Raw genomic sequence first — 27,514 nt, 5'->3', positions numbered from 1 at the left:
CTAAAGTTATAGAGAGGACCATAAACTACTCATGATTTTGATTATTTTAAACCCAACCTGTTATCGTCCCGATGAACAACCAACTTCACTTTTCCTGGCGTGTTCCTCAACACCTCGATGGCCTCGTCGTGTGTGGCACGTGTCAGGTCGTGGTTATTTACTGCCACCACTCTGTCACCTGGCCACAACCGACCGTCACGTGCCGCAGCTCCTTCGTCGTATACCGTGTGCACCAGAATTGCGTTCTGGGAAAAAAATTTAAACATTTTAAAAAAATGTTTTTTAACAAATTTTAAAATTTATTTAAGAAAAGTGTCTACTAAGCAAGTTTTATTCACTTGAAAAAGTGTCTACCAATAAAGTTTTACCTGATTAAAATGAAAAATTAAAGAAAAAGTTATTACCCCAACAAAGTACTTACCAACAAACTGTCCGATCCCCCGACGATACTAACTCCTAACCCACTTTTCCCCTTGTCTATTTCAATCGTGGTCTCTCTACCCGGCGTTATGGGGCAAGTTAAGGGGTCACCGCTTTCTTGGGGGGGTTCTGGGGGAGTAATATCAGTTTTAGTTTCAACAATTTCAATTTTAGGTTTTTTTTCTGGTGCTAAATGATTTTCAGTGGATTTTTGTGACACGGTTTTAAGTTTTTTTTGCGACGAAGTTTTTTTAACTTTGGGAGGTGTTGAGGTTGCCATAGGAACAAGCGCAGTAATTTTACTGCCATTTTTATTTGAGCTCTCATTTTCAAGAGCCATTTTATTTGAGGTTTCGATGACCACCATTTTCTGTGGCTCATACGACAATTTTTTAACGACTTTACGTTCAGTTTTTTCGAAACTTTCTGATTTTGAACTTTTCTCAATCGAGGACAAACTGACTTTGGACCATCGTTTGTTTGTCGAGTTTTGTAAAATGTCCTCAGTTGACCTTGAAATCATCGACATTGACTTGGGTCGATATTTTTGTTTTGAAGTTGAACTTTCAAGAGAAGAATGACGTTTGACGACAACAAACGTTTCGTTTTCGACACTTAAACTTTCTTCTTTATTAAATGAGATTTGGAAGCTGGATTGCTGGCCAAGCAAAGGTTTAAATTCACTCATGTTTATTCAAGTAAAAATCTATTACATTAACATTTTTATTAGCTGTAATAACCAAATGAAACTAAACTTAATAAAATAAGAAGGTATTTTGCCTTGATACTGTTTTATTTTTAAGTTTTTGAATTAAATTATTTAAATTAATTTTTTTTTCTAGGATTTCTCTAATGTTTTTGATAAACTTTTTAAAATAAAACCTTGTTTGCCTTGATACTGTTTATTTTTAGGTTTTCAAGTTAAACTATAACAATAAAAACTTTTTTTTTTAGATTTCTTTAAACGTTTTAACAAACTTTTTTTAAACAAAACCCTATTTGTAAATATAGACCTAACTGACCTAATATTAAACAACTTTATTTTTTTTATCTTTTTTTTTTCTATTAACTTTTTTAAGGTTAACTTTCAAAACAAAATACCTTAAAGGCCAGCCTCAAAATATTTTTCTTGTTCCATAAAACTTGACTATTCTGAGCTCTAAAAACTTTAAAATAAATAAAACTTGTTGAAAGTGAGTCAAAAACAAAGTTTACACCTTTTCCAACTGCCGTCAACTCTAACAAGGCATCAAAGCAAACATTTTAAAAAGTTAAAAATATTTTAAAATCCTTTTCAAACTGACGTCTGTATTCAAAGTTTTATTTGCTCTGACAAAATTTAGAGAATTCCGTCTTAAATCTTCACCCACCTGCGAGACAATAAAGAAACAACGCCCATATTTGAACAAAGTTTAACCTATTTGCTCGAACTTTTAACTACGTGATAAGTAAACACAGACTACATACTCTAACATATTTTCTTATTTTCTTGAAAATTTTTGCAAACTGCAGAATAATATTTATCCATCTCACCTAACAAATAATAAAATTTAATTAAATTCTTGTTTAAAACTCTAAACTTTATTAAATTTGTATTATATCCTGATATTAAACAATAAAAATTTTCTCTTGCATTTTTAAAAATAAATAATATTGCTGTTGGCAATTCCTTATTAAAAATTATTTGGTTCTGTTAGTTGCTTTTAAATTCAGTTTTATAATTTCTTTCCCTTACTTCTGTGTTTATTGCAAGTTTGATTTGATATAAAAACAATTTAAATTATCGTTAAATGCCACACATTGAAAATCATTAGCACCAGTTTAAAAAGTTGAATTTATAAAATAATTAACTTTAAAACTTACAAACCATGACTTCTTATAAAAGGTTTTATTTATGTTTAATTTAATTAGGTTTTTAACAGCTTTAAAATTAGTAAATATTTATAAAACAAATTTAGAAAATGATAAACGCAAAATGATAAAAAAAATTCTATTAGAATATCCTAAACTTAGAATAATATCGAAATATCAAAAAGAGAAAAATAAATTATTTTTTTTTAAATATTAAAACCAACTAAATATTAAATTTAATTAAACTCAAATTACCTGAACCCATCTTAGTTGGCACTGGTCCTGAAGCGACAGTTAGTTTAACTGTTCCTTTACTTTGTTTTAATATTCCAATTGCCTACCAAAATATTAAATCTAATTTAACTCATATACTACCATTAAACATTAACAAAAAATCTATTATAACAATAATATAAAATTTTTTTACAATACTTTATCATTTGGACAAAAAAAATCACAAAAATTTTTCATTCAACCCATACATATAACATCCTACTACATGTAGTCTTAATGAAATACACTTTACAATTTTAAGATTTTAATTATTTATATTGTTTTTATTGCTTTGTCTTTAAAAGCTTTTTTAGACCTAATTGTGTAGTATTTTAGACAGTGCTTTCAATATAGGTTCAGTAACCATGTGATGTAATATAATGTAAAACCATGTATAAATATTTAATAATTTAGGCAAGTTTTTCAAATCAAGAATTTAAATTTTCTTTTTTTCCGCTACATTATTGTGTTTTTAATTGTATTTTTTTTATCATATTAAACAAAAAATTTGCAAGAAGTTTATTAAAAAAGTACAACTGTAGGCTTTACATAATTCTTAAAGGGACCAAAAACAAAACAACAAGCAAGCTAACAGACATAATTACCAATTAAAAATATATTAAACATGTAAAAAGTAAACTTTAATACAACAGCTTCAATTTGGGTTTGGTGACCATGCCATAACATACTTAAAATCTTTATGTAAACATTAATACTTTTGGCATGTTTTAAATCATTAAATTGATTTTGTCATTTTTTCCCGTCGCATTGTTGTAATATTAATTGTATATCGTATTTATTATTTACTTTTAAACTTATGACTGCGTTCTAAAAATGTTACATTACAGGGAACGAAATAACGGGTCGCTATTCGCTAAAAGCGAATCGTTTTTTAAAATTAGCGAATCGTTTTTTACAAATATATGAGAAATAGCGAATCAACCAAAAAAGGTTAAGGCAATAATAAAACTTTGTGTGTATTTGTGTATTTTTACGATCTATTTTAAACCGGTTTCACACTAATTTAATTACATCATCATAATCCTGCGTAAATGTAGGTTACTATAGGGCATTTAATAACAATAACTTTCCATATTTTGGCAATGCGTAAATTTCGTTCCTGAGTTCGTTTAGTTGTTGCACAATTTTATAAATACATAACACAGCTTTAAAGTAATCAAAAATGTTTCGTTTTTTGTGCGAAATATTTTTAACGATTGTTTAACAATAAGTTACATTTTAAAAATGCCACGCAACTCGTCAAGTGTTACAAAAAAACAAAGATTATAACTTGAACCTAATAATTACTCTAAAAATGCGACCTCGTTTTTAGCAAATCGTTTTTTAAACGTTAATTCGTACCTTGCATTATATTTAGGCTGTAAAGTCATCTATTCAACATTTAAAACTGATAATCAAAAATTTCACAATTTTAAATTGTGTCAAAGTAACAATAATTAGACTTTAAATTATTTAACCCTAAACTTACAGTTTCATAAGAGACCCCTGTGACAGAATAATCATCAACAGCGAGAATATAATCCCCCTTATTTAACCTCCCATCCCTATGTGCGGTTCCACCTTGCGCTATCGACTGAACCCTGATTCCATTGTGTGCTTCCATTATTGCAAAACCAAGTCCTAGATGACAACAAATATTTAAAGTTTATTTTTAATACTAATGCACTAAATGCATATATTGAAGCTTAGTGGGCGATATATATATATATATATATATATAATCATTTAATTTGAGGGCATATTAAATAAATAAAACTGTTATTTGTGGTTCAAGGGTAAATTATCTTGGACAAATGTTAGTTGATAGCTGCAACCATATTACAACAATTAAATTTCTTCTGTACGGGCTATCAAATGATTTGTTAAATATATATAAATCAAAAATTGTAGTTTTAAAACATTGCTAATTAAATTTTTACAATAACTTAATTTTTACTGATTTTATGTTCTTAAATTTTCGAGTTTTAAAAATAATATTAAGGCTATAAAGCACATAAACGTAATCGAAATTTTCCTACACCAAACTTTCATTGAAAAATGTAAAAAAAAAATTTTCACATTAAGATTTTTAATTCACTGGCAAACCTTGAAAATCTTTCACTAGTTTAATGACCCTCACATCCGAGTATGGACTCTTCCTTCCATCACTCTCTGTTGTCTCCTTGTGGTGGCTCACTGCAGGGGTAGTATGGACACTCGGTGTAACTGGAGGTGACTCTATATTCTTTGCTGCTTGGCGCCTATCAATGTTTATAATTAATTTTGTGAGACTTTAAATTTAAACTTAAATTACTTTTTACTACATTGACTCAGTCTTAATTTGTTTGTAACAATTGTTTTAAATTGGAACAAAAGTCATTTTTTTAGTACCTTATTAAAGGCAAATAAACATATAGATATTGGGAATTGAACCCAAGAAATTACATCAAAAAACGTGAAGTTAACCCTTTAATTACTGTACTACAAACATTTGCAAAAATTATTTTAAAGAAACATTTCTTTTTTAAATTACCTGCAGACCACAAATAGAAGTTCAGGTCCAGAGTTCTTGATAGTAGTTGAGGCAAGTTGGTGATTATTTTGAACGTTTAACGAAGTGTCGTTGATCTGCAGAATTTGGTCGCCAACTTTTATTCTTTTGTCTTTTCCTGCTGCCCCATTCGGATTTATTCCAACGACAAATATTCCGCCAGGATTAGATCTAGAATAAGTTAAAAACTTAATTTAAAAAAATATTCAGCATACTTTAAAAAAAATGTAGATTAAAAAAAATTATTTTCGTAAAAAATAATTTAGCAGCAAAAACACATAAAAATTTAAAAAGTTCATTAAAATTTAAATAAAAATAATAAACAGTTCAATTAAATTAAAAATAAGATTGAAAATACATTAACTTAAATTAAGTGTGATTAGTAAACTGGTAGGAAATTTAAAAAAAGGATTTTTAATTCTATTTAATCATCAGATCAGGATATAAAACAAAAGGTTTCAGGTTCGAGCCCAAACCAATGCCACACTATTTAAACTGAAACCTAGTGTCTACAGATAGCTCAAACATGTCACAACAGAACACCCTTCTCTAAAAATATAAAACACCCATTCCTGACATTAAGAAAAATAAATCTAAAACAGCAAACCTGTCTTTATTCCCAGCTAGACTGAGTCCAACTCCTCCACTTCCCTTATTAAGATCAATCAATAAAATCTCACCATCCATATGCTTGTATTTATCCAATGGGGATTCTATTAAAACAAAATTAAGTAAAATTGACTCTAAAATTGATTAAAAAAAATTTGTTTACATTTTCTAAGGTTAAATTTATTTTAGAAAATTATTTTAAAAACCCTAAAAATTAAATTAAATTTTAAATTTAAGAAAATTAATTTTAAAATTTAAGCATATTAAAATGCAGTAATACCAACAAAAACCTTACTTAAATATACCACATATGTTAATTATAAATTATACACAACCTTAAATGTATAATACTTACATAAAAATAAACAATAACTTTACAAACAACGTGTTTTATATACTGAGAGTCAATTAGAGTTAACCATATGACATTTAATGATTTATTATTGGAAAAGTGATTTCAACTAATTTAAAATAATCCTTGTTAAGCAGATTATGTCTAAAATAGGGTAGGTACTTTAATTTTATTTTAAATAATAATAATTAATATATAATTAAAAGTGTTTACCTTGTTTGGGGGGTGGAGCATCAACATTTGTTGCCTAAATATAAAAATTTGAATAAATAAACAATTTTTGTTAAGTTAAAATTCATAAAGTTTTACTAATTTAATAATAAGAAACAGAAAAGCACCAAACTAATTTAGTAAATAGTTAGAATGTACAACAACCTGTGCATACATGCAAAATATTTTGTTTAAGTTTTTCACTTATTAAAGTTAATAATAGTTTTAAAAGAAACCAAAAATGCTGTCATGATGCAAAAAGAAAAACAAAATCAAAATAAAACCAATTTTATTATATTAAACAAAATGTAAATATTATATTGCTTGTCGTAACACAACTAAAATTTGCCTATAAAAATTTGTGCACCACAAACAGTAAGATTATATTTTAGAGACCTAATAATTAAACATAAATATATAAACAATATTAAAGACTATTATGCTTTATTATATATATATATAGATTTTATAGAATGTATATAATAATATTGCTGCAAAACCTATTAAAAATAATTTAAATAAAACAATTTTTAAACTTTAATTTAAAACTATCTGCTTTTAAAAAACAAATTCGTTTAACTTACTAAATATTCAAATTCTTTGATGGTCATAATTTTATATTTTAGTTTTTATTATTTAATTAATTTCCATATTTTTTAACTTAAAAATATTTCAATATTAAAAAAGAAATATAATTTATACGCAATATAAAACTAATTTTAAAAATGTCTAGATATTTTTTTTGCTTTATTTTCCAATTTCTTATATTCTATTATTCCTAAAATAGCGTAAAATTCAAACTATAGAAATCCTATACAGCCCAAAATATAATAACATGTCATATACTCCAATATTTTACCACAATAATAATATTGTGATGTCATAATCACATATTCTAATAACTGTTATTTAAATTTCAGCAACATAATATTTTTAAATAATTACCAAAACTTTTAGTATCACTTTCCTACATTTTAAATTTATTTTTTTAATATTTTATTTACCCTTTAAAATTAATAACATAAATATTTAACAAATAAAAAATACAAAACTTTTATATTTTTACATTTATATTTGAAAAGTTATTTTATAGTTAATTTAATTAAAAATAATATTTAAATATTATCCTTTAAGGCCCGTTCGCACAGCCCGTTCACACAGCAAATTTACGCAAGATTTCGTAAGCGGTATACTTTTACTAGATATTTTGTATTTGTAAATCCCTAGAACTTGTAAAGTTAAGTAACGCAACTCAACGTGTGAACAGGCCTTCACCCTTACTAATAATAAAACAAAAAAAAATAAGTTTACTAAATACTTTAAAATATAAACACCAAAAAAATTTAAACTAAAAATTTGAAACGCAAATAATAAAATCTTTACCCTGGTTTTAAACAAGCCATAAACGTGTTGAAAACAAAAACTAAAATCAGAACAACAATTCAACATTTTAACAAACTTTTATCAATATTAAAAAACAAAACTTTTAATGATATTTAAAATTAAATTTCACAAACACAAACTTTCAGGAAATTGTTTATTTCCTGTTAAGTAAGAAACAAAAAAGTTAAATTCAAAATAAAATTTCAAAAAAATAAACAAAAATATTTTAAAATATCAAAAATAAAACCCAACCAAAAAGTTAAACTTAACTTCTGTTTCAGATTTTAATTGGTATTTAGACTAACAAATTAAATTTGAAACATAAATTCATAAAATATGAATAAATAGTTGTTATAATTATATATATTGAACTTACAAGATTTATAAATACAAAAATATTATCGATTTTGTTACTAACTGTTTAATATATAATTTTATTATTTATTTTTTTCTATATTCAAATTTTTACTGATTTTTTAACATTGATATTACTAAGTTTTTAAAAATTTAAAAAAACATTACCTCATCAATCATATTCTGTTACTTAAACATCAAAAACTAATTTTCTACCTTTTGAATCAAAAAAATTTACATTTTAAAAAGATATCTATGCCAATATAATATCATATAAAAATAGATTTTATATTTAAATTATGAATTAACTATAGTAGAGGAACCACAACAAGTAGAGGAACTATTACTCAATTTTGTCATATTTACCCAATATTGTCAGCAAATGAATAAGGATATAACCATCATTAAACAATTGATAAAAGATTTAATTGTAAAATATAAAAGATGTGTTAAAAAAGTATTTATATTATGATAATTTGTGATCTGTATGTGTGTAATGCATTTAAAAAACTTAATAACTTTTTTGATATAAAATAAATATATATGTAAAAAAAAATGCATTTTAACTATTTAAAATGAAAAAAGAAAATATTAAGTTAACCAAGGTTAGATTTGTTAAAACACGTTTCAGCACAAATTTAATTAGTTTTTAAAAAACAAAAGTTATCATGCTATTAGTATAAGCAATAATATTTAGAATAAAGTAATTTAGAAATTGTAAGTAAAAACTAAATACAACCAAAAACCTAGAATCAACCCAAACAAAAGTTTCATATAAATATTTCTTAATTAAAAAAAAACACCCAAAAAAAACAATTATTATCGCAACCCTACCCAAGAAAAACATGCACAGAAAACCCAAAAGAAGTCATTTTTAAACATGCAAGTCTCACCAGATAAGTAATTCCGGTAAAATGTGTGCAACGTACGTTGCTTAGCAACATCTAAAATGTTTTATATTCATAAAAATAAAAGTTGTGCACATTTGCCATTTAGATTTAAACCTTTATTATGATTTCTTCTAATTGTATTTTGAATCAAAAAGTCTACTATGATTTTTTTTCTTATATCAAATAAGCCTATTTTATATTTAACACACTTTTACTCACAATTAACATATACTGAACTTAGGTGGTCAACAAACAGCGTTAATTTAAAGTAGAATAGAGAAATTAGTTAATTGTTACTGAGCTTTATAAATATTGTTAAAGCATGAAATGTAGGCAAGCCTTATTTACAACAAACATTAATTTGTACAACATTAAACAACATAATAAAAATGACATAAATTTAAGAATCAAACTAAAAAAAATAAATTAAAAAAAAAATAATCTTAACCTAAAAATACTTTTGACAATGCAATATTCTATTAAACCAGTAAAATTTTAACAACTATGTGTTTTAAATTCACAAAACACTGAATTTAAGCAGCAACCCCTACCTTATGAGGCCCAATATAACTCTGAATAATAAAAGTAACGTGATCTGAAGCTTTCATAATTGCATCAACAGCATCCTGATGGGTTGCATTCACTAGATTAACATCATCAACCTAAGTGGAAAGATGTTATTTGTTAGTATTGTGATATTGGGTTAATTATTTTTCTAAATTTAAGGTCCTGAGTTTGATTTCCACTTCTGACAAGTTGCAATTTTTTAGCAATAGTAAAACCAAGAGTCCTAGCCCCGGGTTTGATCCCCACTTCCGGCATGTTGTAGTTTTCAAATAAAACATGAGATGTTTTTGTTTAATTTCTGCTAAATTTTGGATTTAATTCCAGTAGCATTTTGTGTAAAGATGTAACATAATTTAAATATGTTAAACCTTATTAAAAAGCGTAATAGATGATCAGGCAAATTGAAAAAAGCAACTCTTTGTTAAGTGTAATAAAAGTAATTATACTAAACACTAACATCCACATTTTAACATTGAAAAAACCAAACAATAAAGTCAATAATGTACAAATAAAGGCAAACACTCCAACTTACCTGCAATATTCTGTCTCCTTGCTTCATCGAGCCAACCAATCCAACAGGACTTCCTTCAACAACTTGTTTAATGAATATTCCCTGCATGTTAAAATTATTTAAATTTTTTAACTCATTTAATTTATTTAAAAACATAATATGATAACAATATTTAACTTTTAGTAATTATTTTTTTCTTATTTTTTCCACATTGAGGATAAACTTACCTGTATAGGATCTCCACTATCAAGGGGAACTCCCTCATTTCTGCCCCCAACAATGCTGATCCCCAGGGACCTGTCACCCCCTCTTCTCACTTCAACACTAAAAAAATTTAAAATTTCCGTGAAAAACATTGGGGTAAAAAAATTTGTCCCCATTTAAGGCTAAAACTCAATTTAGGATGATAATTGACCCCAAATAAGCTCAAATAAGTTTAAAAGTTTATCCTTATAACAGTCCACTAACAACAATAAATTTTACCTTTGCACAGGACCCCACATATTAGAATCTAGAGGTGATTGAGTTCTTTTTGGTTGACTTTCATCTTCTACAAAATAAACAATTATTTCTACTTAGTTATATTGCAATTGTACGATTTAACAGTAGGCCGAACCCCTGGACAACTTAGCACTAAACACACCAACACTATTAAACCCCTATTTCTTGTTTATTTATTCAAGCTAAATCCTTCAGAGTAACATTGTCTTTGAACAATTACCAATATATTATCTGTTAATTTATTTAGGGCCCTATAAAAATAAAAAAAGTAAAAAATGACTTAACATAAACCTTCACTAGAATAATATAGAAACACTAGGAATCAAACTCAGGACCTAGGATACTTCTTAAGACTATTGACAAATAATTAAATTATTAAAATACAAACCACTGTGTTCAAACATAGACTTCAGGGCAGCAAAATTCTGGGGCTTCTTGGGAGTTTTAGGGGTAAGAGGCTCTTGCTGATCACTATCAGGAAAGGGTAACCCCCTTTTAAAGGCCTCGATGTAACGCTTCGGTATATAAGCAATTCTAAGAAGAAAATTAATAAAAAAAAGAATAGCAACTTAAAAATATTTCTTTTAATTAAAAAAAAATTGTAAAATATAGAAAACATTTTTTAAAACCAATTTTAATAAAAATTCTCAAAAAAATAAATTTACAAAGTTTTTTTCAACTTACTTCACTTCCTCGCTATGCATGGAATGATTACGGATGAGAGCTCGCGCTTGAGCGGCTCCCAAACCAACTGCTGAGTCACTGTTAACATGCCGAATCATGTCACCAATCTGTGGCTCCCCCGACTGGTGAACAGCGCCACCATTGATGATCGAACGAACAATTAATCCGTCACCTTCTTTGTCTGGTGAGACAGTGATGCCTAAAAAAATTAATTAGTTTTTAAAACAAACAAAAAACTAACTAAAAATTAAAAAAAAATTCCTTAAAAAAATAAAACTTACCCAGATGGGAATTCCCCTTACTCATTTGTACAATCCTTTCAAACCCATCAACTGGGGGCTTAGGGCGGGGTTTAAGTGGCTCCGCACTCTGCCATGATGGGGCTGAGTAACCCACAGGTTTAGGGGGTATCACCGGGGCATGGTGGGGCTGTGGTTGGAATTCTTTAAATAAAAAAAATAAATAGGTTGTTAAAAGTTTCCTAGTGTTATTTTCAACTTTAATAGGTTCTGCACAATGTAGTTGTTATGCCACTTTGTGTAACCGCTAAGCTCTTGGGTTCAAACCCCACTGCTTCTACATTGTAAAATAATTAGAAATTGGCAACAGTACTTGAAAATTAACATGTAAAAAATAAGGTTACATAACCAGGTTATTACTTTTAATAAGATCTACAAACAATCATGACATGTTAAAATTGTGAAGTCAACTCTTTTACATTTAGTTAACCTTTGGTATTATGTTTTTTACATCAAACCGTCTTTTTTATTTATTTATTTTTAAAAACTAAAGATAAATCATGTAATGCAACCCACCATCTTCAGAGATAGGAGGTGGCGGAGGAGGTTTTCTTTTAATGTTTCCTGAAGTTATCGCGATGGCGGTCATCCCAGACATTCTAATCTGCTTTACTTCCATGTGAGGTTGACTAGAACAAGAAAAGTTTAATAAATTCCAAAAGAATGCCATAGAATAACAAGCACTAATGATAGCTTGCTCTACAGTTAGAATTTTAATTGTCATAACATGGTCGCCACTCTGAACTAATATTTGCTCGCAATAACTTATTCATGCCTCACAAACAAGAGTTTTACTTAATTTGTAGGCTTATAAATTGGGCACATAAATATATATACAATTCGTTAAGATACATTATTTTCAAAATCACAACAATTAATTATATATAAAAATGATGTACTATTTTATTTATAAATCCAAACAAAAATATTAATTAAAATTAAATATTATTTACCTGTTTGTTGATATTTCAGAATCAGATGAAGAAAATCTAGGAGCTCTTTGAACTAAAAAAATTAAATTTAATTTAGTAAATTATAATTTTTAGGATTCGAACCCAAAACCTTAAAAAAAACAAACCTGGTATTTGAACTTCAGGTTCAGGTTCTGGCTTAGGGGATTCCCGGGCCTGAAAAGCTTCAATTATTTCTTGTTGGTAGTCATCCTGAAAAGAATTAAAAAGTTTTTAATTTATTTAAACCTAAATTATTTTTATTACAATTTAAAACACAATTTTTTTACACAAAATAAATTCTTTTATGTATTTAATTATCCTCAATGTAGAAAGGCATGCCCAGTCTCGAGTTGACTTTGGTAGTTCAAGATCTTATTATTTGTGATAGCCCAATAATTAGCCTGCTGATTGATTTTGGCTTAGCACAAGTTTTTAATGTCCATAAAGCTTACTCAAAGGCACTGCAGCATAAAAAGTAGTAACCAAAACATTGCATATTAAGGCAAAGTGCTTAAACCACCACACTACATTGCTGACTAAATAAATTGTCGAAGTTTACTTGCTGCTGGTTAACAGATACCTACACAGCTTAAGCAGAAAATTAAACCCAATAGCTGGACAATAACCTTAACTTTCAGTAAAGTTAAAATATTTGGTTACCTGGGAAGAACTTGATGTAGAAGATCTTCTTTCCACTGGTTTTACTTCCTCAATATTTTCCTCCTCCAACTCTTCTTCTTCTTCTTCTAATAAAAAAATTTAAATTTTTAACTTCAACAGTTTTATTTTCTTATTTTAACCCTATTTTATATTTAAGTTTACCTGAACTTTGCTCATCCTGATCCAGTGTGGGTGGAACTCTAAACATGGGTTTAGGTTTGGCAACCCCGATCGTTACAACTCCACGTGGAACAGACTGAAATGGAAGAATTTTATGTTAGATTAAAATTTAAAATTGGTTTCTTAGAGCTATGTTTAAGTTGCATAATTATAAAAAAATTAGAACTTTTGTTTTTCTTAATGCATATAGGTCTTGGATTTTCTAAGTAGGACATGAGTTTGTGAGTTATTTTCCCACTTACTCCTATACAGTAACATGCTTTATCAGTCAATGGTAACTTCCTTATGCCCAGCACAAAACCACACAACAAGTTAAAAAATGCTACTAAGACAAGACAAAATAATAAAAACTAAATGGAAGTCAAAAATTTGTGAAAAAATGACAACGACAACTCAATTTAAAAAGAAATTAACTAATTTTATATTACAAAACTTTACAAAAATCCCATTTTATTTGCCACTGGTTAAAAAAAGTTTATATGTATTTAAGCTATTTCTAAACACTGGGCTTAAGGGTGAATAATGTAGCATTGGCGCGGTTCGAACACCAATTCTATTGACTGGTTATCCAATGCCATTACAAGTAAACCAGAACAAAAAAACTTTACAATACACAAAGTACAGCCCCACTTTGAGAACAGCAACAGCTTGATCGAGGTCAGCAAACTCCAGGTTCATCTCGTTCACAAACATCAATCGATCCCCCGGCTCCAACCTTCCATCCTGCTCTGCAACTCCATTCTTCACTAAAGAGCGAACTAACACAGCAGTGTGATCTGGGTGAATGGGGTCCTGAAAATTTGAAAATTTATGAAAAAAATTTAAAAAGACAAAAAAACAAAAACTTGGCATTTTGTTAAAATAAAATCTTCTTAGTCCTTTTTAAAATTTAAGAATGGTTAGTTATAATGAAAATTTTATATTATGACATTGTCATTAAGATAAGGTAATAGTTAAAAACGCATGGCAAAAAATAAGATTTAAAATATAATTAAAAAAAGGAAAACTTTATAGGATTAAAAAAGGACTACATGAATAGAACATTAATTGAAGTTTAAACTATTTTTTCCACAGGATTAACATCGTCACTGAACTAAATAATATTTGCAATTGTAAAAGCAAGTCACCTGAAAATCTAGAATACTGAAACCCAACCCAGTTTCTCCTTTCTCTAGTTTAATGATCGTTGTTTCATTCTCCCATGCACTTTCCTCCTCTTAGCGTTAAAAAATAATTTAATAAAATAAAAAATCATTTGTAATTAGTGGAAAAAAATCTTGCAACAATTAGTAAAAAATATATAAGTCTGAAATAAATAATGAGATAAAAATGAACTTATTTTAATGGAAAAATTGTTATGTCTTTAAAAATCAGATGCCCAATAACGTCTTTTTATTAACAATAAGTTTTTTAACCCTTTCTACCCTAGCCCTTGCCTTTTTTTTTATTTTCAAAAAAGTTTCTGTATTAATTTTTAGTTAAATGTCGTTTTAGAAAATTTGGTTTTTAAAAACATGTCGGTTCAGTATTTAAACAGATTCTAAATTAAATTAAATTATTTTTTCACCTTCTTGTTGTCGTGGTAACGCAGCTTCCAACTCTGGTTCAACCTCGCTGCTGCTCAAAGTTCCTCTGTACGCAACATCACTTGCTCCCTGGGAATTATATTCCTCCACTCCAAACTCTTGTTTAGGAGGCATCTCCGGCATTTGCTATAATAAAACAATTTATATATTTTAAAACTTAGCAGATGAAATATACAAATATACACCATCTTTTTAATATGCCCTCAAAATATATAAAACTGCCATTTGTGGTGCCAGGTAAGTTATGACAGACAAATAAAGGTTAACAGTTGCAACCATATTTTGACAATAAAAATGTCAACAATAGGGCGGTCTATCGACTAATATTATTAACAGAAGAACACAAGAATTTTTTAGAATGTTTATATTTGATATAGACATAAAATACCTACACAGTCTAATAATATATTCTATTATCTTAACCCACTTCTGGGTCAGCTTAACAGAATTACTATTATGTTGTTAACCATATTGCCTAACTATAAACTTGTATGTATTTTAAAGAGCAGAATGCTACAACATGTCAGCAGTAGGAGTTAAACACAAAACAATTAAAGTATATTTCGTGTTTACTTAATAATAGGTAAGAATATTAAATCTGAAACCTTTCTTATTTGGGTCATGGAGTCCAGTGAAGTTGAAGCATGAGAAGAAGAAGTTGAACTTCTTTCAACATCCGACTCTTCCTCTTCATGTTGTTGTTGATCTAAATATTAAAGGTTAAATTGAAAAAAAGTAGAAGAAAAAAAACATTTATGAAAAATAAATATTTAATAAAAAATTCCGACGATATTTTAAGAGAAAAAACTTCTCATCAAAAAATGTCACCAAAATTTAAAGTTGCATTAAAAGTAGAATAAAAAATAAAATTATTTTAAATTCCATTAAAATTTAAGCAAAAATTCAACTTAATGCTTTACATAAAATTGCCTACATCGAATCCCACATAATCCACATGTATTTTAAGCTTAAATCATTATTTAAATCATCAAAATATTTACGTCATTTAACTTTGAAAAGTATCACTATTTGAATTAGGACGTTACAATATTCTTGAAAAGTTATAAAAATCTATGTGGTTAAGGCATGTAAAGTGTATTGAAAATCAAACCTAGAACATCATGTTATTTGTGACGCAAAATTGAATGTTACGTAATTACCAATCTGTCGATTTTGGACCTTGATTTACGATCACCATTTCAATCGGCACATCACTAATAAAAACACACGTGTGCAAGTTAAAACTTTAAACTTTACCTTGCATTTTCAGTTCCAAAAAGTCCCCATCTTTCTCCTCAAACACAACTGAATCCCTCGCAATCCCTCGCATCCACTCCTCCCTAGGACGAGCACAGATCATCCGGACATAAAGAGGAAGATCTTTCAGGATCACAACAACCTCCACATGATTTAATCCATGAAGTTTGTGTCCGTTCACCTCCAAGAGTTCGTCTCCAGCTTTTAAGTTTTTAGTTCGACCAACTGGTCCATCCGGTAAAATCGATCTAGAATTATTTTGACATTTATTTAAATATTATTTCTATTTTTATTTACATTTTATCTATTTATTCTAGTAAGAAACTTAAAATTTTTTATATTGGATTTCCTTTAAATAGTTTGACTTTAATATTGTATTTAACGTTAGAATTTGCCCTAGTATTAGTTTCACATTTAATTAATGAAATCTAAGACTTAGCGGCAGGTGTAGAGATTACAACACCTGGCTACACTATATAAAGTCTTTTGTTCGATACCCACTGCTCTCATGCTATAGCACCCTGAAGTAAGGCGCTATAAACGGTATGAAATCCTGCTGAGCCAACACTTGATCAGCAGGATAATTACCAGGCAATTATAGTCTATATAATATCCCAAACTGCTACAGTCTGGGGTAGAGTAACAAATGTTTTAGTACGTTAAGGTTTTAAAGTCAGCCCTGCCACATTAAGATTAAATAAAGTATTTTGAATGATGGCTATAAGATTGTCAACTTTACAGACAATACATTTAAAGTAACTCTTATATCCATGAGTCAATTTAAAACCTATTGTTTATTTAGTAAAATTGACATGCTAAAAAAACAGTTCGATTTAAATTCAACCCAGCTGACCTAATATAATGATGAGGGGCATTATAGTTGTCGATAGTTCCTTCCAAACTGATTCCCAATCCACTCGTGTAACTGTATTTCTTTAACTGAGCTACCTGTAATATAATATAAGAAATTAAGACTTGAAATTTAAGATTATCTTTATACAATGGAGCTTTATAGTTAATATGTTTGTTTAATTTAAAGACAAGCAAAAAAAACTCTTGTTTGTGTTGTGGCAGGCAAATATTAGGTTAAAAGTTGCGACTATATTACAACAACTAAAATGTCAACCGTAGAGTGTAATACTGAATAATTTTAACAACCAACATAACATTTGATAATTTAATTAAAAAACATTTTTAAGACAAGCAAAACCATTGATTTATTAGTTAAAACCATTGCAAAAGTAAAAAAGGTGTTAAAACTTACAATAATTTGAAAATGTGGCCCCATTATAACTTCCCATCTTTTAATACAGTTTATTTCTTCCTCAGGACTTAACTCACCAGCTACAAAAATTAAAGTCTTTCTAAAAGTTTTTTTTTAATTAAAAGTTTTTTCAACAAATATACCAATCCTAAATTTCTAAACATTTTCGTATTGAGGATAAACATAAAATTAATTAAAAAAAAATTACCAAATTCAATTCCAGGTTCTTTTGGTTGTGTGGCAACAAAAGCACTTCGTGGTATTTCCTCTTCTATCTGAGATTTTAAAAATATAAGAAAAAATTTTGATTAAATTCCACCAACTTATATGGAATAATAACACCCTTAAATAAAGTGTTAAATCAATTTTCAAACTTGCAATAAGATGGAATATTGCATAATTTTTACCTTTTATAAAATTTTAATAGTTTAATTTATAAAACAAATCATTTCAACTCTTAACTATAAAGTTTAACAAACCAATTCTGAAATGGGTTTTAAAAACGATGGTTTAATAATTAACAAAATAATACAAGTAAGAATTGTGACACAATAAAAGTCATTATGTTATTCGGTCATTACATGGTTTGTTATTTTTGCTTCAATTTACTTTATATGGAAACTACTTTACATACCTTTTCCTCTTTGTCCAACCTAGCAATAGTAAGTCTAACAACAACACCAGTTGACTTTAATATCTCAACTGCTTGCTCACTTGATACATCAGCACTATCCAACCTCTTACCATCCACCTAAAAACAATTTAAATTATTAATTTATCCTCAATTTGAAAAGCCAAACACAGACATTATTTTTTTAACAGTGACCCAGTATCAAGTTAAGCAAATTTGGCAAACTGTTGTTTGTATTACCAAATTTTATACATCTGATTGTTAGAAATAATTGTTTAATTAATTAAAATTAGATCTGTAGGCAGTGGGAATCAAACTTAAGACACACAAATTTTAATAAGTTATAACCAGCTTTAAATAAAACCTAGATAGGTATTATTCCTTGCTTTACAGTAACCAAGTATTAAGTTAAGTAGGTTGAATAAATTGTTGACCTTATTACATTATCAAATTACTAATTTGCTAATTGACTTAAAACACTGCAAAAATTTGTAAAAGTAGCGTTTTACTGAATAAAATGTGGATGTGCAAGCAGTGGGAATCAAACCCAAGACACCAAGTCTCAATAAGTTAAACCACTAATAGATAAAACCTTCTAATTTACTGTTTGTTACTATACAAGATAGAAGTTGAAACTTACAGCAATAATTTGGTCTCCTGGTTTAATTCTTCCATCAATAGCAGCAGCTGATCCATAAGTGACCCCTTTCACATAAATTCCTCCCGACATTTCATCATCTTCTTCTCCTTCTGTTTAATTAAAGGGTTAGTTGAAATATTCTGAAGTTATTTTAAAGATTGTTATGGCATGTCAACAGCGGGAATTAAACCCAGGATTTCAGGTCTTACTTAAGGATGCTACAACATGCCAGCGATGGGATTCAAACTTTGGATCTTAGATCTTACTTTAGAATGCTATACCATGCTGGCAATAAGGATTGAACTTACATCCCCAAAAGTTATTTTAGGATGCTACTACATGTCAGCAGTGAGAATCAAACAATATCGTAAATCTCATTTAAGAAAGCAATAATATGGCATAGAAGGGAAATTAAAATCAGGTCTTTAGGTCTTATACAAGGATCCTACAAAATACCAGTAATGCAAATCAAACCTTAGACTTTGCCATCCAATTTTTTAACACTTACAAAAATAGAACCTAGAAAATTATGTTAAAAAGTTAATACCTGGTAGGAATCCAGCTATTGTGATCCCGAGCCCCTTTGCATCCTTAACCAACTCCACATCGAATAAATGGTCTGCATTTGGGGGAAGTCCCTGGTCAACTTGGGGTTCACCTTTTAACAAAACAAATAAAATTTTGTAAATTGTTTGCCCAAACATAAAATTGTAAGTTTTATGGAAATTTAATTTATTGACCACCAAAAAAAAATTAGCAAACAAAAATCCTTTTTATTAAATCTGAGCCAGTCTTAGTAGTTTATTAGTAAATAACCATATAGCTAGTGCTTAAAGATTTAGTATTCTTAAATTTCAAGTCCTAAGATTGATTCCCACTACCACTATGTCATAGTTTTAGACTTGATAGATATAGTACCAGCATTAAAACACATGGAAAAAGACCAAGTTTAATGAAAAGAACCAATAATATAAAAAACCATTAAAGACAACTAAAAACTGGGTTGAGAACTAAAAGTATATACTTTAAGTTTTGTATAAGAAGCCTTCTAACATTAAGAATATTAACATTTACATTTACCTTCACTAGAACTGTGCGAACTCTGTGACCTTGATGATGTGGAAGATCGATCTTCCTCCTCATAAGGTTCTTCTGCTCCTCCTCTTGCCACCACCAATCTGAGAAAAAAATACTTTTTTGAACTATTTTTCAAAAGCCACAAATTTTTTGTTTTTTGTTACAAAAATATCCAGAAAATCCTAATGATTTAAAAAAGGTTATAAAAAATGATTTAAAGCAGGTTATAAAATACTGTTGAAAAAACAATTTTTCGCTAAAAATGTGGCTGGATTTTCTGACAAAAGAAAAGTTAAAAGTGTTTACCTTACAACAGTTCCACATTGTCTCAGCACTTGAGCAGCTTGTTCGGACCCAATATTAGTGACATCAGTGTCACCAATCCTCAGAATATGATCACCACTCATTAATCTACCATCCCTGTCCGCAACACCATCATCAACTATGGTCTTCACCACCACACCACCTGTATTTAGAAAATAATTTGTTAACAATACCTTCGAGTAAAGCGCTATAAAAGGTATAAACTTCTGCTGAGCCAGCACTTAATCAGCAGCATAATTATCGGGCAATTATGATTTATAATATCCCAAACTGCTAATAGCAACTCGGGTCTGGGTCGGGGTAACTAATATTACCCTATGTTTAAGTCGTGAAGTCAACCTTTCACATTAAAAAAAACTATAAAAAAAAAACTTAATTTTGTTTATGACTTAGAATTTAATTTTTTAATTTTAATATTATTTTAACATTTTTACGAAAATATTTAATATTTGTGAATATAAAACTTGTACTTTTAAAATAAATAACAATTTTTGTAAGTCAAATAAGTCTTAATTACTAATGCAGACACAAACAAGAATAAACCCTAGTTTTTGCAACATAATTTAAACTGGAATCGTGGCTTAGTGGTTAAAGTGATTAACTATTAAACCAACTCCATAAGTTTAATCCCCACTGCTGGTATATTACCTGTCGCTCTTCCCCCAACAATTCCAAATCCCAAACCTCGTCCATCGTTAATTAACTCAATTGTCTCAATATCTGTCCACTGGGTGTCAGCAGGCTGCAAAATTTTATAAAATTTTTTTTAATTAAAAAAAAAAAAAAAAGATGCAAAATTAAAAATTAAAAATTTAATTTTGTACACCTTAAAATAAATGGGATAGAAATCTTATAAAACTTACAATGCCGGATGACCTTGAGAGTGAACTAACAACCGATGAAGATCTCGATATTTCTGACCCATCCTGATTAGTAGTTGTTGCGGGAATTCCCCCTCTTGCCACAACCAATTTGACCAAACCTGGAAATGAAAATCAATTGTAAGGTCGAGGACATATTTTTAGTTCTGTATTCACTATATTAAGAAAAAGGTGTGCTGTTGTAACATGTTCAAGCTATTTGTATCATTAGTGTTATGATATATAAACAGATAACATTAAATACATTTCATACTACTATTATTGTTATAAAAAAGTCAGTTATTCGTTATTCAATGAAGCTTAGTAGATGATATATATGTATTAAAATACTTCTGTATTGTTGCATTAATTGGTCTTATGTAAATATTTGTTAAAACATTATAATGATGAACAGTGTATTGGTAAACAACCAAAAAGAGATAAAAATGAAGTCTGTGAACAGGCCTTAATCGGTACACAAATATACTTTGCTATATCAACTTCTATAAGTTGTTAAAAAAAATTAAACCAAAAATATTTAAACATAAATTAGCCTAATTTTAAAATATTTTGAAGCAGTTTTTTGTATCAATGGCTTGAATTAATCATCAAATAAAAAATATCTATAACCGAACCTGTTACACTCTGTAATATCCCGATAGCTTGTTGATGAGAAATAGTGGGTACTAAAGCTTGGTCGTTTATTACCAGAATCTGATCACTCTCCTTCAACCTTCCATCCCTATCTGCTACTCCACCAGGTTTAATGTCCTAGGTTTTACAATAGAGGTATTAAGTGTATGGAATAAATAATATTAAGTGAAAATCGTGAAAATTATATAAAGTAATAAGCTTCAGTATTAGAATAAAAAATGTTTAAAATTAGGAATTTAATTGGAAAAAAAACAGTTACAAAGTTAATCGGTTTATGATAACTAAATCTAAAAAACACTTTTCTTTTATGCCTAAATCAATATTTTACAACAATTTTAAATTTTCCAAATTTAAACAACTCCAACCTGCACAAAAATCCCCAAATCACCCCTATGTTCGCTTTTTAACCCCACTACACTAAACCCCAATCCTTCGTTTTGAGATTTGAAGATTTCAATCATTTCAGTTTCTCTTCCTTGAGCTGAAGTTTCAATAAATCCATCCAAGTTGTCTGTGAGAACAAATCTTAAGTTTAAAAAATTAAAAACCGAAAAAGTAACGTAATGTAAGATCAGTAACAAGACAACATATATTAGTTATCTGGATTACCATAACTATTATTAGATATATGATAATAACAGAATTTGAATAAGATTTACACAAGTAATATTTATTTGTTATCAAGTAATATCTTACACAAGTAATATCTATTTGTTATCGAGATTAAAAAATAATAATTATATATTTGTCGATCATAATAACTAGTCAGGGTTGAGATGTTTAACTAACAACTGTACTAGTCATATAAAAAGTTAGAACAGTAACAAAAGAGATTGAAAGTACTTAAAAACAAAGTATATATATACATAAAAAACCCTCAAAAAACATTAAATTCAGAATTTGAATATATATTATAATTATATAAGTATTTATACTTTAATTAGTTCTAACTTTTAACATTAACAACAAACCTGGGACTTGATTAAAAATATCTTCGTCCGCTTCCACTTCCTCTCCATCCACAACTAACGCTCCAGAAGTTGGAGAAAACTCAACTTTTGACAAATCAAAATCATCTTTTTTCACCTAAAATAATTAAATAACTATTAAACCCAGACCAAGTTGAACAAGTTTAAAGTGTTATGTTACAGAGTTTTGCAATTTTGTAAGTGATGTATATAGCTCGTTAGTAGGGTTGACACTGAATCATGAAATGGCTTTAGAACCTCTAAAAATTGTCTGTGGTACTTACAATTTAATTTTTTTAAAAACTGGAAAATAATGAACACCAAAAACCAGGTTACCATATTTTTTGTGTGATGTAGAAAGTACCAAGTAGTGTAGTGAAAGTTTACAAGATAGTACTTTCTACGTCATCACAAACAGGGCTTTTCTTTTCTTATATTAATTAAATAATAGTGACACCAACTTTATTAATTTTTGAGTATAAAACTATCGCTAATATATGACTTTAAGATATCCCGACCCAGTTGCAAGTTTTTTTTTTTTTTAAATATTATAGACCTCATGATATAACCCCACCCCAGACTTAAATTGTTCAAATTTTAAGATATTATTACCCCATAATACTACCTCAACCCAGTCTCAAGTTGTACAAATTTTAAGATATTATTACTCCATAATACTACCTCAACCCAGTTTCAAGTTGTACAAATTTTAAGATATTATTGACATCATGATATTACACCAACCCTGTCTCAAGTTGTACAATTTTAAAATATTATTGACCTCATGATATGACCCCAACCCTGTCTCAAGTTGTACAAGTTTAAGGTGTTATTGACCTCATGCTATTACCCCAGTCAAAATAAAACTAAATTTTAACTATTTATAAAAAGCAATATTTAGCGTTACCTCTTCCTTAAGTTGTTTTATAGAAACTTGCAACTGAACCATTTGTCTAAAGACGGGACTTTCCATCAATGACATCATAGCTTGTAGTTCTCCATCATGACTATGATCTCCTTTGGAACCTAAGTTTTCCTGCATCCTCTGCAAGATTGTTGCTGCTTTTGATAAATCCTCGTTAAAAGGCATTTTGTCCAAGTTTATTTAATAACTATTATAAATCTGTGAAATAAGCATATTTATTAATGATGTGGGAAGACTGTCTTTTATGTACACCTAAACAGACAATTACTGAAGTACAAAATTAAAGATAGTGCGAAACTTTAACAACAAATCATAAAATTGTGACATTGACTAAGCAAAAAGTGTAATGTGGAAATAATTTTAAGTGCAAGGAATGAGTATAACATAAAAATTTTGCCCTTCTTCCATTCTGCAATTTTTTGTTATTTACGGTCTCGCTATTTTCGCACCCTGCAACTTTCTGCATTCTACATTTAGAAGCAAAACATTTTGCAACTAAATATGACCATAGAAAAATCTATAAAGTAGGAAAATACAACAACAAAAAAAAGTTGAAGCAAAGTCTAATTACTAAAATTTTTTTTTTTATATTTTTCGTAACAACCTCTATTTTGTTTTGTGCTATAAGTTCCTCGCCAGTCTGGAAATTAGGGTAGCGTGCACACACGTTTTTTTTTGTTTAAAAAAATAAGCACGCCTAAAATTATCGTTTTGCACGCCTGATGCCTGAAAAATGTAAGTAAATAGGCAGTATAAATTATGAGTTCCCCAGCCAGCAAGCCCAGCCCTAACCCTTTTCTGAAAAAAAAGGGCTTCAGCATGATCAAGCTGTTATTGTTAAGAGGAAGAGCAGTACAGATCCAACACATGACCTCGAACTGTGCGACTGTTGTGTTCTGACCACTACACCATCAGACCACCCTGTCTGCCTGTCTATTGAAGCCAAGTGTCCAAGTGTTCTGAAAACTACACTATCACTTACACTTATCAGACTGTCTGACTGTCTGACTGTCAAACTGTCCACCTCACCTGTCTGCCTGTGAGTGACCTGACCACCCTGTCCGACTTTCGGTCTGGCCAGTTGTTGGTTGTTTAACGTTTAACAAAATAATAAAAAAACTTATTTCATTTTCACTTTATAACATTACATATACATGTTCATCTGTTAGCAATAACAAATATGTCATTTGTTTACTAGTTATTAAACTCTTAAAAGGCGTGGTAAAAATTTAAAGAATTTCAAGTTTAAAGAAGTAGTATACTAACTACTTATTTGTTGATAGTCGTGTGCGGTTAAGCATGATTTTTTTAATCATCTTTGTTTCCAATTTGTTAATTTTTATTTGTCTTCAATAGTTAATTGTTACAAAAATATAAAATTTTAACTAGTTCTTCTAAAAATAAATTTACGTTAAGCCCAAATCTATGTTTATTGGGTGGTCTTCGTTCACTAGCACAAACTTGCAGATCTGTAATTTATACAACAAACGTATGTGTTTTACTTTATATAAATAAATATTTCACTTTCAATGTTAACATACAATAAAAAGTCAAAACTAGAGTTTAATCAACCTTGTTCAAATCCCAACATTAATTGTAATTAGTATAACAATACTGTTACCACCATTCGGCTCGCATACCTTGGCCGGAAGATTGATTTAAAAAATGTTGCGCGACTACATTTTTTTATCGCAGAAAATTTTGTTCCCTCGTATTTAGTTTTCCGGATAGTATTTAAAATTAAATTAGCAGTGAATCAATAATTTTATAATATGAAAAAATTATTGTTTTTTTTTTCGTGTTAATTTTTTAATTCCACAAACTAAAACTTAAAAAAAGTTAGTTCAAAAAAGTCAGGTTTTTTAGGCAACAGCAGCAAATGAGTTATAATATCACGTATTTTTTAAAATAGTGTCGTCTTTCTAAACAATATTCAAACTAAATTACTAATCATTTACTCATTTATTCACTAAATAATTGGCAAAATATTGTTGTTACTTATTCTTTAAGTCAACTTTTTAAATTGATCCAACGAAATAAGTAAAGAATAGTTTAAATTTCCGCACTTTAAAATAAAATTACTTTAACTTGATTTAAAGAATTGTTCGTTATAACACCTGCACATAGAAACGTTTTCGACGTTAAAAATTTGATGTTGCCAAAATGTGCAGACACTCAAATTAAATAGTCACCAACAACAAAATAAGTTATGAATGACGGGGAAATCCTAAGAATAAGAAAAACAGTAAACCTGGTCGATTTAAAGCTATGCTTTTAAATAAATATATTTTGTAAGTTTTAACGTTCAAATTTTAAAATTGACACGGGAATTAAATGTCAACTTATTTTTTATTAATACTAATTTAAAAAATATATCAATTTATTCTTAATTTGCTTTATAATAACCATTGAATTAAAGAATTTTGTTACAAAATAAGGCCAATCAGCAATTTATGTATTACATTGACACAACAATTTAAATGCTTCACAATGTATTCAACTGCATAAAAAAAATTAACAATAAATTAAGTAAAAGGTAATATAACAGATCAGTTAAAAAGTAAAAATATAATTGGCAAACAAAGTTAACACTGAATTGAAAAGATTAATAAAATTACCTTTTTAAAAAATGTTATAGTATTTAAATAAAAAAAATTTAAAACAGAAATATTTTGTCGAAAAAAAACTAACTTTTTTTACAATATTATTACAATTTACACTAAATTTAAAAACATTCGACATTAATTTACAAAATTTTCTTTTTCTCGCTACATTCCGTTAAAGATTTTCACCCCTTTCTGCAAAACCAATTCAGAGTGTATCTAACATTCTTAATTTTGAATATTATAAGTTCATTATACCTCACAAACAACATTCTTTGTTTATTTATTCTTTTACATATTAGTACGCTTACACATAATATAAAATATTAAAATAAACTTACGTGCAACTGCTTCTATATGTGCATCATCCGGTTTGACTGCAACAAAATTTACAATTTAAAGTAAAAATCAATAAAAAAATAAACGATAACTTAAAAATATATATACATCATAGTTAGGTTTGGCCTATTGGGTAATATACTAACATTATCACTTGAGGTGATAAAGATACGGCTGCTGCCAAAACTATTAAGGAGCAGATTCTCCCATCGGCACCATCGGCACCAAATATGCATCGGCACCAAATATGCGCCAAAGTTTCCGACAAAACAAACGACAAAACAAACAAAAAAAAAAAAAAAAAAAAAAAAAAAAAAACGACAAAAAAAATGGCAAACGACAAAGTCAACAACATAGTTACCTCAAAGCTAGATCAACAAAATAAAAGTGGCGCCATAGGTGCGCAGTTCCCCTTTTATATTTATCAATGACTATAACAGATTAAACATTAAAACAACTAAAGTAGTGTAATAAAAAAGCATTTACATCAAAAACAGTTAAATTTAAAAAAAAAAAACAATTAGGTTATATTAAACAAGACATTGAAAAATACATGATTTTTCTGTAATTTTTTTTCTAAAAAAATAAAATTGATTTGTGGGTTAAAAACAAAAATATTTTATAATATTGTTGTAGTTAAAAGTGGTTTATGTTTTTAAACATTACAGAATAATGGGTTTAAGATCCAATGTTATAATGTCGGTAACACCAGCAAATGTGGCACCAATAAAACCTTATTTTCTTAAATCCGAATTGGCATGTTAATATAAATTTAATACTTTATCGAAGCCCATGAACTTAGCCATATTTTATTGAAAAAAATAATTAAAAGTGTAGTTAATTAACAAAGAGTTTTAGAATTTAATTTTTTTTTCTGATTTTCAGAATTAAAAAACACAAGCAAGAACCAAAATAAGAAAATTAGAAATAGGAAATATAACCTACTAAGCCACATAATATGTTTAAGTTAACACTGATCATATTTTTTGTAGGTATGTAAGTGATTCTGTTGTTGATATTAAAAATGTTGTTGACGTCACGATGAAAGTAGTTTTGTCTACACAAAAAAAAAGCACAGACTATAAAAGTGTAACCATGATTGCGTGAGAACAATATTGACATTGTGAATTTAATGACA

The 27,514-nt window shown here is 28.3% G+C and overlaps 1 protein-coding gene across 2 annotated transcripts in view; it reads right to left on the bottom strand.

Moving 5' to 3' along the window:
- The window catches only part of LOC145763687 (multiple PDZ domain protein-like), a 29,324-nt gene extending 5,697 nt beyond the window's left edge, over nt 1-23,627 (bottom strand). For both annotated transcript variants that reach the window (XR_014288445.1, XM_082575192.1), the window contains exons 1-40: nt 23,417-23,627; nt 22,513-22,627; nt 21,907-22,052; nt 21,523-21,658; nt 20,891-21,009; nt 20,676-20,769; nt 20,010-20,169; nt 19,707-19,804; nt 19,174-19,284; nt 18,627-18,736; nt 17,990-18,106; nt 17,564-17,630; nt 17,356-17,435; nt 16,945-17,039; nt 16,092-16,339; nt 15,440-15,540; nt 14,816-14,960; nt 14,376-14,464; nt 13,879-14,040; nt 13,231-13,324; nt 13,069-13,154; nt 12,534-12,618; nt 12,409-12,460; nt 11,972-12,084; nt 11,438-11,599; nt 11,157-11,355; nt 10,861-11,006; nt 10,455-10,521; nt 10,199-10,295; nt 9,993-10,073; nt 9,445-9,555; nt 8,897-8,947; nt 6,270-6,303; nt 5,703-5,808; nt 5,078-5,266; nt 4,651-4,805; nt 4,034-4,185; nt 2,527-2,608; nt 422-549; nt 58-245 (exon numbers count right to left, since the gene is read on the bottom strand). Coding sequence is in view for 1 of the 2 variants with exons in the window: in XM_082575192.1 (XP_082431318.1) it covers nt 58-245; nt 422-549; nt 2,527-2,608; nt 4,034-4,185; nt 4,651-4,805; nt 5,078-5,266; nt 5,703-5,808; nt 6,270-6,303; nt 8,897-8,947; nt 9,445-9,555; nt 9,993-10,073; nt 10,199-10,295; nt 10,455-10,521; nt 10,861-11,006; nt 11,157-11,355; nt 11,438-11,599; nt 11,972-12,084; nt 12,409-12,460; nt 12,534-12,618; nt 13,069-13,154; nt 13,231-13,324; nt 13,879-14,040; nt 14,376-14,464; nt 14,816-14,960; nt 15,440-15,540; nt 16,092-16,339; nt 16,945-17,039; nt 17,356-17,435; nt 17,564-17,630; nt 17,990-18,106; nt 18,627-18,736; nt 19,174-19,284; nt 19,707-19,804; nt 20,010-20,169; nt 20,676-20,769; nt 20,891-21,009; nt 21,523-21,658; nt 21,907-22,052; nt 22,513-22,627; nt 23,417-23,599 (4,754 nt within the window). In the remaining variant the exon portion in view is untranslated. The remainder of the gene's footprint in view (nt 1-57; nt 246-421; nt 550-2,526; nt 2,609-4,033; nt 4,186-4,650; nt 4,806-5,077; nt 5,267-5,702; nt 5,809-6,269; nt 6,304-8,896; nt 8,948-9,444; nt 9,556-9,992; nt 10,074-10,198; nt 10,296-10,454; nt 10,522-10,860; nt 11,007-11,156; nt 11,356-11,437; nt 11,600-11,971; nt 12,085-12,408; nt 12,461-12,533; nt 12,619-13,068; nt 13,155-13,230; nt 13,325-13,878; nt 14,041-14,375; nt 14,465-14,815; nt 14,961-15,439; nt 15,541-16,091; nt 16,340-16,944; nt 17,040-17,355; nt 17,436-17,563; nt 17,631-17,989; nt 18,107-18,626; nt 18,737-19,173; nt 19,285-19,706; nt 19,805-20,009; nt 20,170-20,675; nt 20,770-20,890; nt 21,010-21,522; nt 21,659-21,906; nt 22,053-22,512; nt 22,628-23,416) is intronic.
- Nucleotides 23,628-27,514: the final 3,887 nt, after the last annotated feature.

Source organism: Corella eumyota, chromosome 1, assembly GCF_963082875.1.
Source record: "Corella eumyota chromosome 1, kaCorEumy4.1, whole genome shotgun sequence".
Classification (NCBI taxonomy): Eukaryota; Metazoa; Chordata; class Ascidiacea; order Phlebobranchia; family Corellidae; genus Corella; species Corella eumyota.
Note: the sequence above shows the minus strand (reverse complement) of the source record. Positions and strands in the feature narration are given on the sequence as shown.